The sequence below is a fragment of the Pipistrellus kuhlii genome, unplaced genomic scaffold (genome assembly GCF_014108245.1).
Source record: "Pipistrellus kuhlii isolate mPipKuh1 unplaced genomic scaffold, mPipKuh1.p scaffold_m20_p_10, whole genome shotgun sequence".
Lineage (NCBI taxonomy): Eukaryota > Metazoa > Chordata > Mammalia > Chiroptera > Vespertilionidae > Pipistrellus > Pipistrellus kuhlii.
The window spans coordinates 36,765,196-36,778,474 of record NW_023425405.1 but is presented as its reverse complement, the minus strand read 5'-3'; the positions used below and the strand labels follow the sequence as shown (position 1 = coordinate 36,778,474).

At 38.9% G+C, this 13,279-nt stretch overlaps 1 protein-coding gene across 1 annotated transcript; it reads right to left on the bottom strand.

The window, feature by feature from the left end:
- Nucleotides 1-12,102, bottom strand: PDK4 (pyruvate dehydrogenase kinase 4). Its single transcript, XM_036429379.2, has 11 exons — nucleotides 11,922-12,102; nucleotides 10,849-10,990; nucleotides 9,302-9,373; nucleotides 8,970-9,154; nucleotides 8,722-8,808; nucleotides 8,223-8,300; nucleotides 6,371-6,447; nucleotides 4,362-4,460; nucleotides 4,049-4,159; nucleotides 3,637-3,750; nucleotides 1-2,239 (listed from the first exon to the last, which is right to left on the bottom strand). Exons 1-11 carry the CDS (start codon nucleotides 12,049-12,051, stop codon nucleotides 2,096-2,098), a joined length of 1,239 nt encoding a protein of 412 aa, XP_036285272.1. The 5' UTR covers nucleotides 12,052-12,102; the 3' UTR covers nucleotides 1-2,095.
- Between the last annotated feature and the right edge of the window lie 1,177 nt (nucleotides 12,103-13,279).

The window sequence follows — 13,279 nt, the reverse complement described above, 5'->3', positions numbered from 1 at the left end:
TACTCTTATAATAAAAATATTTATTATAAAAATTATCACATTTCTCTGTACATAACTTAAAGGCAAAAATACAATTTATACATTAATAATTTAAGTGGGTCTGAGCATCAGCATCTATTCAGTAGAATTCTAAAGCTCATCTGTAAATTTTACAAATACCAATGTAGTCTATTTCTATTTTATAGATCTCCATTTACACAGTTGATGTCATCGAGATACCAACATTTCTTTTTCTCTAGTGTTTTAATAATAGTTCATGGTGTTTGGGTTAATTAATCAACTGCTTTAAATCTTTGGTAAACATAAGTATTTACATGCAAAAATTTTTAAATTTCAGTAAAAAGTGTATATTCAAATAATTTATTGCAAGTAGTTTTGTGTAAGTAACAAATGTATGAACCGGAATCCCATCATCAAGGAAAATCCCTACCTAGGACTTCTGATGATGAAATTTGAAATTTGAAACAAATGGTTTGATGCTTCTATGGCTTCTATCAGAAGCACCACAGCACTAGGCCATGACAAAATTAAATGTTAAGTTTAACTCATAGATAGTACTGATTATTTTCCAATGCACAAAAGTCTAGTTTTTTCTATATCCCAGTTTAAACTTCAATTTGAAAAACATGAGTTTATTATCTCATTAAAAACTAGTATCTTGCAAAATTGAGAGCCATTTTTAAAAAGTCATACTGTTTTGAAAGACACCAATTCATCTCTTTTGCCAATATGAACCATTTCTTGAAGTAATTTGTGGGGGATATAGCAAAATGCCTTTCCTTTTCTCCTTCCTTCCTTCCTTCCTTCCTTCCTTCCTTCCTTCCTTCCTTCCTTCCTTCCTTCCTTCCTTCCTTCCTTTTTTATTTTTCACTCCTTCTCTAAGGAGTGCCCTGTCAACCTGCATATTATACCTGAACTCCCCCAAAGTATTATACTATACGCATTGCAGCGGTCATTCATTAGCTCTCAATGCCATTAATTCGAAACGAAAATATTCTGGCATGAAAACTTCTTCTTCCCAGGCTCCTTGTTAAAAACATTCCAAGAAGTATTAATGTAATGTTATTAGATTATTTGATACTTAGGAATTTTTTACACACGTGTATATTCTGGAGTGTAGAGTATAATTGAATACATACAAAACCACATCTTTTTGAACCTAGAAAATGGATGTCTTTGGATTGCCACCACTGCAGGGTAGAGCACAGGCCTTCTCTCTGAATTAGGTTCTGATGCATGATTTCCTTCCCTAACGTCAGTTTTCCAACCTACTGTGTTATTTACCAACAAGAGAGAGTTTTGCTCTCACTTTAGCAACTCTTCTCCCCCTCCAACCGCCAACATTCTGAATTCAGTGCATATTTTAAAATTCGCCCAAGAGGAGGTACCTGGCCATAAGCTCACTTACTTTGTGAGGTGTGAACAGGGGAAGCAGCATAATAAAGGCCCTGTATTTACCAGAAAAGGCTATCTTCTGCGTTTTTACAGAGGCTCAAGGCCTTAGCTGCAGCTTTTAATAAAACGTGTTTGACTTATTCGTCAAAGTGGATGTTATTTTAGTCACCAGTTTTTCCTCCCTAGAGCATGTCATTATATATAAAATGTACATTTACATACATTTCTAGTCATAGGGTATAAACCAAGCCCCCCTCCTTTGAATGGCAGGAAAATGCTATTATAATTGACACTTGATGATCAATAAATACTAAGATCTTATGACATTAACCAGAGGTCTAAACTCTAAAACATCAGTCTATTGAAACTGACAGCCTATATCTTCACTGCACTTCTTTTCCCATTCCTGTTGATGAAGCGATGACAAGTTGAGGCTTTTATCTTATTTGGGTTTTGATATAAACCCAAGCATTATTCTCCATTTGAAGAATAAAGAGCTGGCCACGTGTGTTAACTCCTGTCGTCCTGCCCTGTGCTCTCCTGGGTCACAGGAATGAGCTTTGTTCCTCTTCCCCTCCGTGTCCTGGTCAAGGAGTTTTTGTTGCTGTTGTTTGAGGGGGAGGAGTCCACATGCAAACATTCAGAAAGCAGCACTGGCACAGACCCACTTTGATCCCTTAGAATGCCCCAGCGTCCCTCTTCACACAGCCACTTTCTCCTTCGCCAGGTTCTTTGGTTCCTTGCTTGGGATGCACCAGTCGTCAGCCTCAGGGTTCATCTGATAATGCTTAAAGGCTGATTTGTTAAAGACCGGGAGTTTCTCTACAGACTCAGAAGACAGAGCCTGGAAAGGGAATGAAGAAACAAGTCAAACCAAAGGAACTATACAAGGCCTCAATTGTACTTGATTATTCAAAATAAAGTCAGAGGTAAGTTGTCAACCATTCAAGTATATTCCTTTAATTAATTTAGCAATAAGAGCATACCAGAGCCCATAGTATGTCAGGTACTGTATAACAGAGAATTAAAAGGAAATAATATCTTTACACTATAGGAGATGAAATAGAATGTGTACAATTGAAGTTAGGGAATAGAAATTGTGTTCAATATTCCCACATAGCCTTTGTTTGGATATTACCAATATGATAGAGTTGAATAGCAAAGCTATCCTGTCCCAGGAAAACCATTTCATCTGTGACAAAGCATTCTAATCTGACACCATAAACCTATGAGCTCTTAATATTTCCCAACACTATGAAGACTTTGGCTTATTTAAGAAATGAATGTGCCCTAGGCAGTGTGACTCAGTTGGCTGGGCATCATCCAGTGCACCTAGAGGTCATGGTTCAATTCCCGGTCAGGGCACATGGCTGAGTTACAGGTCAATCCCTGATCGGGGGTGTGCAGGAGACAGCCAATCAATGGTTTGCTCTTATGTCAATGTTTCTCTCTTTCCCTTCTCTTAAAAAAAAAAAAAATCAATAAACTATTTTAGAAAAAAAACAATTCTGGAGATAATATGTGATTTTGTGAGTTTTTGTTTTTTTTAAAGGAATGCATTAGTTATTTCAGATGGTCAAAGATCGCTTGGCAACTAATTCCCTGGCACAGAGCGGGAGCCTAGAAGCTTAATGTTTTGTTACTAATATCTGAAAATATATTTTCAGTTGAAATAGTTGGCAAATGAGAAAAAGAATAGGACAGTGACCTTAACAAATAAATTGAGGCTTTATCAGCAATAGGAAAACATTTACCAAGTTTTAAATTTTAAACAGAAAATGCCAGCTATCTTTCTGACAACTTGTGAGCAGTCAGCTGTCTTTCCCTGAATTTCTAATGTCAGCTTAAGGTCCTGAATAACTCAATATCAGTTCATTTTGAGGCTGGAATATTATTCACACCTTTTTTTTCTCTCACAGAATGAGGGAACACAAAAGCACAGCTCTTCTCACAGCTGCCAAAGGAGTTGCCTTAAAAATGTCACACAAGCCCGGCCTCTTGGGCAATAATTTTGCTTCACTCGAGGCGCGTAGCCTAGCTCTACCTCCTTCTCGGCAAGTCACCATATTAAATATGAAATAACATATTTACACATAGCGAACAGAAACTACAATCGCTTCTGGTCAATATTGTCATGAACTCTGTTTGGGATTTCCACTGTGGATTACAGAGTCAGGGCTGTCCCCGAAGCCATTCTTTAAAAACATTTTCTTTTTTTTTCCTATTGAATTTAAAGTGTACCTTTAAGTAGATGATAGCATCTGTTCCATATCCTGATAAAGAGTAGAGATTCAGGTCCCCTTGAAAGTACTTGGCATAGAGACGAGAAATCGGCAAGCCATAACCAAAACCGGCCTGGAGAGGGAAGATCGGTTATTGGTAAAGAGGCAGGCATGATCATTGAAATACAAAATGTGGGAAGGTGTTACTACCGAGCTCGGCACTCACGTCCCAGAATCTAGATAAGTATCTCCTGCTTCCAATCAGAGCCCCCTGGCATTGTTTCACCACGTTTAGCTTGCTTTATCCTTCTTCCTCTTATCTCCCATGCCAAATATAAACTGATGAACTTGCCTAAACACTTCCCTGTAAACTTGGCTCTCCCTTTAGGATTAGGTGGCTGGGATAAACTTTGCCATATAATTGTTCTTACCAAGGGAGCATTCCGGGAGTTATCCATCACGGGCGTCGGGGCAGTGGAGTAGGTATAACTAAAGAGGCGGTCAGTGATTCTGAGGGGAACACCGCCTCCTCGGTCTGAAATCTTAAACAAACAAACAAAAACAAGCCATCAGAGCCACACGTTCCAAACAATGTGCATTCGTCTCTATAACCATGTCCTTCCTTCATTGGAAAGTCACCTGGTATATGGCTTTGATCTATTGCTCAAAGCAGAGAGCTTCATTTTTTGGTGACTTTTTAAATTCTCTCAAGAGATACTCAGAAGATAAATAGAGGATGGTTACCTTAATTGTAAGGTCTTCTTTTCCTAAGACAACAATCACCTCAACTGGTGTGAGGGAAGGCAAGTTTTCTTGGTGTTCCACTGTTGCCCTCATCGCATTCTAAAAAAAACCCAAAAAACAAAAGCATAAGGAATTGAATGGCAGAATGAGGGACAATAAATACCCTTTTTTTTAATGTTTAAAATAAAAGCAGCACAGAGGGTAATTCAAAGTTCCCGTTTCTTTTAAGTTAGTACCCTGTTTCCCCGAAAATAAGACTGTGTCTTATATTAATTTTTTCTCCCAAAGTTGCGCTAGGTCTTATTTTCAGGATGTCTTATCTTTCCATGTGCTAGGTCTTATTTTAGGAGGATGTCTTATTTTTGGGGAAACACGGTAGTTATAATAGCTCTGTAAATAGCTATTTATGAGTGTGCCATGTAGGGTGTAAAATAAAAAATACGCATTGACCATGTAATATAGTTCCTGGGAGCAATGTCTGATGGGAAAATAGTTCTGCTACTTGTCAAGTGCTTATTTTTAAACTTAATTTAAATGTAAAATTGATTTTTATAACCCACTTCCTGGTTCTCTCTTTTCTGTCTTTCCATTACATTTTACATCCAAATACCAAAAATTATTACATCACAAAGGAACAGTGAATCACTGAATCAACTTGTTGGCTTTTATAAAATTTGCTGGGAAAAGACTGTTACTATTTAAAAGGATAGTAAATAATTCTAAATTAAATGTCCATTTACATGTGATTATCATCTTAACTTTCACCAATGATGGCAAAATAAATCTGAATTGGATCATTCAATTTAAAAGTAAATCAATCAAACAAAAAAGTATCTTTTGTCCTTTAACAGAGAAGAATCTCAAGTTTTCAGACAACTGGATGATTCTCATTCAGATATAGTTTGGGTTTATTTCACCCATTTTCCTCTCTAACTTTCTAGAAAATTATCTGCTTTCTGGTTTCCATTTAATATGACGTTCTAATCATTAGCTAATGTGAAATAAAATAGGCCAGATGTTTGTAGTGTAATCATTGCCTCATTGTACTAAACATAAGTTAGGAAATAGAATGTTTTGGGAAGAGTGATATCAGAATTAGAAGCAAATTTCACGTTTTTCGGGCTTCCTCCTCCGCAGTCCAGAGAACTCTTGGAAGCATGGCAAAGCGTTACCTATCTTTTGGTCTAAGTACCAAGCTGTATTTGGTCTTAGAACCCAGGACAGGATTTGATTCCCGCACCTGGCTACCCCAGATCATTAACATTTGCAAATTCTGAAAGCTGGGTAGAAATGCAGATTCTCAGACTTACGTAGAGAATCAAAATCTCTATCTGGGGCAGATAGAGGATGTGTTTTCACAAGCCCTCCATGTGATTCTAAAGCACAGGGAAGGCTGAGAAGCACTGCCCTCCCATCTTGCCATGAAACTCGGACTGTGGACCTGCAGCAACATGTGTTAGCTGAAATTCAGAATCTCAGGCCCCGGCCCAGATCCCCTGAATGAGTATCGGCATTTTAACAAAACCACCAGGTGACTCATATGCATGTTAAAGTAGATCACTGAAGGAATGGACAAGGACTGTCCTCTGACTCAGATTGAGATCCTGCCACGTACAGTAATTCTGAACCTGAACCTGAGGATTTGGAAATGGACCAGCCTGGGGGAGTGGGAGGAACAAGGCCTCATTCCATGAAGAACACGTTCACCCCGTGAACTTTCTTAATGAATGCACTGATGAATAGTGCTTTGTTGGGCACCTGAACAAATAATGGGACTAGGCAGCCCTTGAGACCATGAATCATATTGTACATTCTCAAATACATGCTGATACCACAAGGAACTCTGTGTACCCTTTCAAGCATTGACTGTAGCCTCCTATGAGGAGCACAGAAGTTTGCTTGGGAGAAGATAGTGATGCTCCTGTTTAGTCAGAAAGGATAAAGGGCATCAAAAAGAAAACAGGAAATTTAAAAAACAAAACAAAATTGCATTCATTGTGAAGTCATACCTTGAACAGCTCAAAAAGCATATGGTGCAGGTGAGAAGGAACGTACACAATGTGAATTGGTTGGCCTGGAGATTTTCCTAGAAGATAATTAAACCCATTGGAATTGGTAAACAAATACTTCATTAAAATAAACGTTCATATCTATTTAACTAATATTCCAGACTTAAAACAGGATTGGAATACTCCCTCCCATCTTCCTCACTCCAAAATCCTACCCTAGAACCTTCCTTCTTAAACCGAAAACACAACTGGCTTCCTTTCAATATGCTACTACTGTTGCTAACTAGAGCTCTAAAACTAAGTTTTGCATTTCTCTACAAATGTATAAAGCAGATGAAGTGTTCAGCAGGGGTGCTATAAATTAGATTATATGGCTTATTTGTTTCTATTTTCAAAAATTTTGTACTGGACAATTTCAGAATTAAAGTTATTTGCATTGTAAGGAAGAAAAAAAATTAATTTGTTTATAGTATAACATCAAATTGTATGCCAGCTATAATTTTCATATTTTGAAATTGAAATAACACTTGGAAAGTTACTCAATGATGCAGGGGAAAATAACACTTCTGATTATTCTCAATTTTTATCACCCAAACATTAAATGTTATAGACTCACTATGCTCAAATTTCACCAAGAGACTAAAGAAAACAGAGAAACAAAAACCTCATCCTACTGTTTGAAAAGAAAAATAGAGGAATTATTCTTTGGTTTGCCAGGCCTTGGCAAAGTTTGAATTCGAAAACACAAGGTCTGACTCAATGCCCTCTTTATTTTTAATCAAACAGTTCAAGCAATTTATCTACAAGTTATGCAACAATGCTGTTAATGCTTAGAGACATTTTTCAACCTTTATTTGCACTTTAATTTTTAGTTTAGCAATCAATTACATTTGCATAATCCCAACCCATGAGTTAGGCTACCCAGAATTGGAGCAACTTGATTTTCACTCTCACCACCAACAAATGTTGTAATTATTACTTGGAAAAGATGTCTATTTTGAATTGAAATGAGAATGTTACTGTGATGTTTTGAGAAGCAACTATGGAATAGGATAAAAATGATGCCTTGCATTCCTCCTGCAATCGTTTCAGTCAATGTGGGAAGACTATTACCTGTTCAGGTACTCCCTGCCGTTGAAGCTGCTAAATAAGGTGTGCTCTGCTTCCCAAACTGGTATATACTTAAAGTGCAATTGAAAAATCTTTTGCTAGGAACATTTAACATGAGAGCTACCTTCTTCAGTATTTAGGTATACAGTATAGTATTGTTAACTATAAGCAAGGCGTTGTACAGCAGATTTCTAGAAGTTATTCATCTTGCATAACTGAAATGTTATACCCATTAAATAGTGACTCCCTATTTCTTCCTCCCCTCAGCCTCTAGCAACCATCATTCCACTCTCTGCTTCTCTGGGTTTGAGATATTTTAAATATTTCATGTAAGTAGGATCATGCAGTATTTGTCCTTCTGTTCCTGGCCTGTTTCTTACAATGCAATTTCAATTATTTCGGTCTCCAGACCTTATGGATAACCTTATTGGAATTAGGAGGGATGTACCTCCACTACCAAGTGCTGCCTCCCAGATCTAGTCTCCTATCTCACTCAACATTCCAAACTGTTGGTTCAAGCTATTCTTCTTTATGAATTATTAGTAGCAACTAAATGTGCTCAATGGGAACTTTTCAGTTGACTTAAAGAGAACCTTAGCTTCAAAAAAAGAAGTGTACAATATCTAGGCATGTTCGGAAGGGGAAAATGGAACACAAATATTGCTCTGTATTTGCAGTATTACTCATACTGGGAGAACCCTGAATTTTCCATAGATTAAAGTATATTTTATTTATAGCTTACCGTTCACTTGTGTGAGTTTTAATTCAGGAGATGTTAAATAATACTGGTCACAAAGCATCTTTGCACTCTCATAGGCATCTGGAATAGAAGGTTTTTTTTCACAATGTTGAAATGAATTTCTGCCAAGTACAACTGTCAAGTGATCTTCACTGTGTACACTACCCTTAACCTAAAATATCTATTAGAGTGCAGTGTTAATATTTTATTAAAGAAAGAATTATGACATTGTTTAAGGTATTGCTATAACTATAGGAATATGCACATGTCAGAGATCAAATGCTACATATACATTAACCACTGCTATTTGGATCGTTTTATAGTACTGTAAATGAGTGTTTAAACCCCTGACCTGCAAAAGCAAATGACCTCCATGACAGTACTTATAAGAATATAAAGGGTAAACTCTGAATATAAATTCATTCATAAAAGTCACCTCAACCATATGTCAATTACTGAGTGTATATTTGCAATAAAGGAAATGAAGAAATCTAGAAATTACCTTCAATCACTGCTACTACATCACAGTTTGGATCAATGCTTCCAATGTGGGTTGGGTTTCCTGACTCCGAGTCACTGAATAAAAGAACTGTTGAAAAATAAATACAAAAAAAATTGTATAAAAACCAGGACAATCATGGTTAGAACACCACTGAAAAAGAATGAGACCCACCAAATACTAAAATATCAAGTTAGAGTATGGCTTATAGTCTACCCTCATCTCTTGTATCATGATTGTGATGAACTTACTGTGTTGGTTCATTAGCATCCGGGTAGAAATGCGGTTCATGTAAAATCGATCCAAGAAATACTGAAGATTTTGATTGGTGACTGGGTCAAAGGCATAGCCATCTTTATATTCTATGATTCCTTGTGCCATTGTAGGAACTACATTATGGTGTCTATTTCGAACTTTGATGAGAGCATCTACAAATCTAAGGCAAAACACATATTTAGTGAAAGTTCAAGGAAGGTTCTGCCACTTATATTTTTTAAATTATAAGTGCACATATCACTTATTAGAGGAGTATGTCTGGAAATAGTCAAAGTTTTAGACACTTATTCTAAGGCAGAGGACTTACTCCGCTAATGCTTTCTGGTCTTCTGGGCTCTTCTCATGGAATTCCACCAAATCCATCAGGCTCTGGATGTACCTGTAAAGTGACAGGTGTGCTTTAAGATTTTAAATTGAATAGTCAGATGCAAGTGGCTAAAAATATAGTAGCTTTTTCAAAGGATTTGAAAAGAGATAGTATTATGTTTAAAATTAAAAACTCCAGGACATTTGGAAAACAATATATTTGAAGAAAAGAGGGGTGGGAGCACAACTTACTATGGATTGAATATGTGTTTCAGATTGTGATTAATGGACATATAATACATATTTTTTAAAATACATTTTTTATTGATTTCAGAGAGGAAGGGAGCAAGAGTTGGAAACATCAATGATGAGAGAGAATCATTGATGGGCTGCCTCCTGCATGCCCCCTACAACCTGATCAAGCCTGCAACCTGAGCATGTACCCTTGACTGGAATTGAACCTGGGAACCTTTGGTCTGCAAGTCAACACTCTATCCACTGAGCAAAACCAGGTAGGGAAATACATAGTTTCCTTGAATCAATGAACAAAAAGCTGTGTATTTTGCGATTAGTGAGGCTCTGATGCATATCTGCCTCAGTGCATATTCTGGCTCTGTTCTCTGAAAATCTGCTCCTTTGGGTTATCTACCCTCTCTGAGCCTCAACATCCTTATTTATAAAATGAGATGATAATACACTCTGAGTGCTGGCTGTGTGCTATTTTTCTAAGTGCTTTTTAATGGATTACCTCATTTAATTACACATAAATATCCCTCTGAGGCATATGCTTTATTCTCCTCAATAAAAATAGGAGAATTGAGGCATAGAGATTTTAAGACATTTGCCAAGCATTCCACAATGAGGAAAAGGCAGAAGCAGGATTTGAACTCAGAGCATGCTCTGTTAATTGGTTTGTAAGTAAAAAAGAATAGGGCCTCGCTGAATAGTAGTCATTTATATCTACTAGGATAGGATTTCTTTCACAGTATCAAACTGTTTTTATTATTTAAAATACAAAACAAGTTGTAATTGTCAATTTGTTTTCATATTTCTCCTGGAGGTAAAAATTATATTGCAAAATAATCTTTTTCAGGATAAAAATGTCTGTTTCTGCTTTTATCACTTTATAACTGCCCTTATGATAACTTAATCTAAATTAATAAACAATTCTTTACATATTTAAAAAGTATTACTATTCAGATCACCTGTTTCCAACTATGATGTTAATATATTATAAGAATTCATACTTAGATATCTACCATATTTTCCGACGTATAAGACAGCCCCCTAATTTTACAGTTAAAACATAGCTTCAGGTACAGAACATGTACACTGTGTTCTAGTAAAAATCTTGCTCAGATTGGCCAGAGTCACAGAGGCAGTCTATTAAAAAAAAGAACTGGTGTTGCCTCGGAAGTGGGGGGTAGTCTTATACAGCGAATATAGGCCTAAACCTGTTTTAACTGTAAAAATTGGGGGGTCATCTTATACGCCGGAAAATACGGTATTTTAAAACTAGAGACTGTTTCAGAATGGTTCACTACTTACCAGCTTTTAACTAACTGCACTGAAGAGGTATTCACTAATCGATCAGGGAGGATATCAATTTCCTTCAGGATATTGGCAAGCCTCACAGGTAATTCTTGTCTCAAAAATGCAAAAGAAGTTCTTTCACATGCATTTTCCGAACCTATAATAAATAACACTTATTTAGTATTTGGAAACGAGTATGACTAAATGGTATATATGAATAGCATTAACTATACAATATTAAATACACACATATATTATAAAATTATATTTCACCTTCATTTCATTTACTGTTTATAAATAATTCAAAAGTGCCTTCTGAGTCTTTTTCTAGTTTTAAAGTTATCAATATGAGAATTGTTGTTTAGTGTTGGAAGAGAATTCACTTCCAGGAAGTCTAACTACCCTTCAGTTCTTAATAGTCATAAAAGATAGCAGGGTTCAGTCAACATCACAATGTTCAGAGTTCTAGATATGAAATTGGGGCGGGAGATAAGGGGGTGGGACGTCCTGATGTTTCCAGACTAATAATAAACAACATCACATTTAAATCCTTGGCATTTTCCTTGTAGGGTTATCGCAGAAAGTCGGTCAATATTTTCAGCAGTAATGTAAATACATGACAAACTTTAATTTGATAAAAAGTTTGTTCGGAACGCAGAGATGTGTACCCTGTGGAGGGTGACTAAGGGATTAAAAAAATCTCAATTAATTTGAGGCTATTTTATACTTTTAGGAACCTTCTCCAAGAAGTACTATGAAAGTTCCTCGTTCATTGTTAAATGTTGACTGAAAGCAAAAAGTATTTCGACAGAAGCTTTGGACGGATAGAAGAGGAAAGATGAGCTCAAAGCATTAGGCATCCCCTGAAGCTGCAAGTGGCCTCTACCTGTAGGCAGGTACAACCTGTCAGAAGGAAGCCAGGGGTAGGAAAGGCAAGGTGCACAGGCAAGAGGGGCTCGGGGGCAGCAGGAAAAGGAGCCCCAAGTTGTTTTTAAGTAGTGAGACCAGTCCTCCCAGCACCCGGACTTAAAGTTCAGGCAGCCCCCCAGCTCCCGCCCACCCATCCCCAGCCCCGCGTCCCCGCTCACCGAAGTCCAGCAGCTGCTTCATGGACAGCGGGGACGGGCTGTACCGGGAGAAATGCTCGACCTCGCGGGGGACCAGGCTGGCGCGGCTCAGTGTGCCGGCACCGCGCACCACGAAGCGGACCGCCTTCATCCTGATGGCACGGGTCTGGCCGGGTCTGGGGGGCTGGTCTGGCCGGGTCTGAGGGGCTGGTCTGGCCGGGTCCGGAGTGGCTGCACTGGCTGGAGGGCGAAGGCTGCGAGGGGCAGAGCCGGGACCTCAGAGCTGCCAGGCGCGTTGGGCGAGGAGCGCAGGGGAGCCTGCCGGCTGGGGCGCACCAGGTGTGGGCTGAGGATCAGATCTGATCGGATTGGGGTGTTCCGGAGCAGAGGAGTGGATCAGAGAAGCAGTGGCTTGAGACTGTAGAGCTCGTCTTGCCACCCCCAGCTTCTCTGGGCGGTTTTATTTATTTCCCCGGGACGCTCCCCCAACCCCAAAGGGGAGGAGTCACCGGGACTCAGAGACTGCAAGTCCCGGGACTTGGCCAATCGGCTTAGAAAAAGAACTTTGGGTCCGCTCCCTGCCCTCCCCCTCCTCCTTACCGGCCCCCCTCTGCAAAGTCCCCCCCGAGGAGTGGCCTGGCACAGGTGCCCAGGCTGTGAGGGGCAGGGGGGAGGCTACGTGGGCATCTGGAGGTAAGTAGGCTCGGGATCAGCCGCTTGGGACAGTGTCCCGGATCGCGTGGGCTGGAGGCCGGCCCAGACTCGTCCTTGTTTACAAGTGCAAGGCTGTCTCAATGTCACGCATTCCTGGCCAGAAACTATTTCCAAGAATCTGAGCTCTGGGTGCTCATTGGCTCTTGCTCAGAGCGGTCTTTTACAGTAGCCAGTGAGCTGCGTGCAAAAGTATGGGCTGCTCTGCCATTGGACAGCGATGGGTATGAGCAACCTAAAGAGTTCTTCCAGCAGGAGAACTGTGTGCGTCAGGGACTGGAAGTACTTTTCACTGAGGCTCTCCAGAAGCTGCCAAAACACATGAACTTCCTTGTGGCAATAAAAGGCCATTAATTTGTTTCTCTCCATTAGGCTTCACTCTGTTGATTAAAAAACAACATAAAAAGAATGAATCGCTTTATCAGTTTGACTCTCCTTTTCTTTTTCCCATCAGGAATTTGCTGGCTCTGTTCCCCTGTATGAAATGTCCTTAATCCAAATCTTTGCCCAAAACATTCTTTTCTGGCCTCAAATGCCCAGCACGAACCATGAGATCTTCCCTGATTGTTTCTCCCCGGCCTTCCACATGTGGTCTTTATCACTGACAACATTATATTGCAGCTATTTATGTTCTTTTAAAAAATATATTTTTAAATTGATTTTAGGGA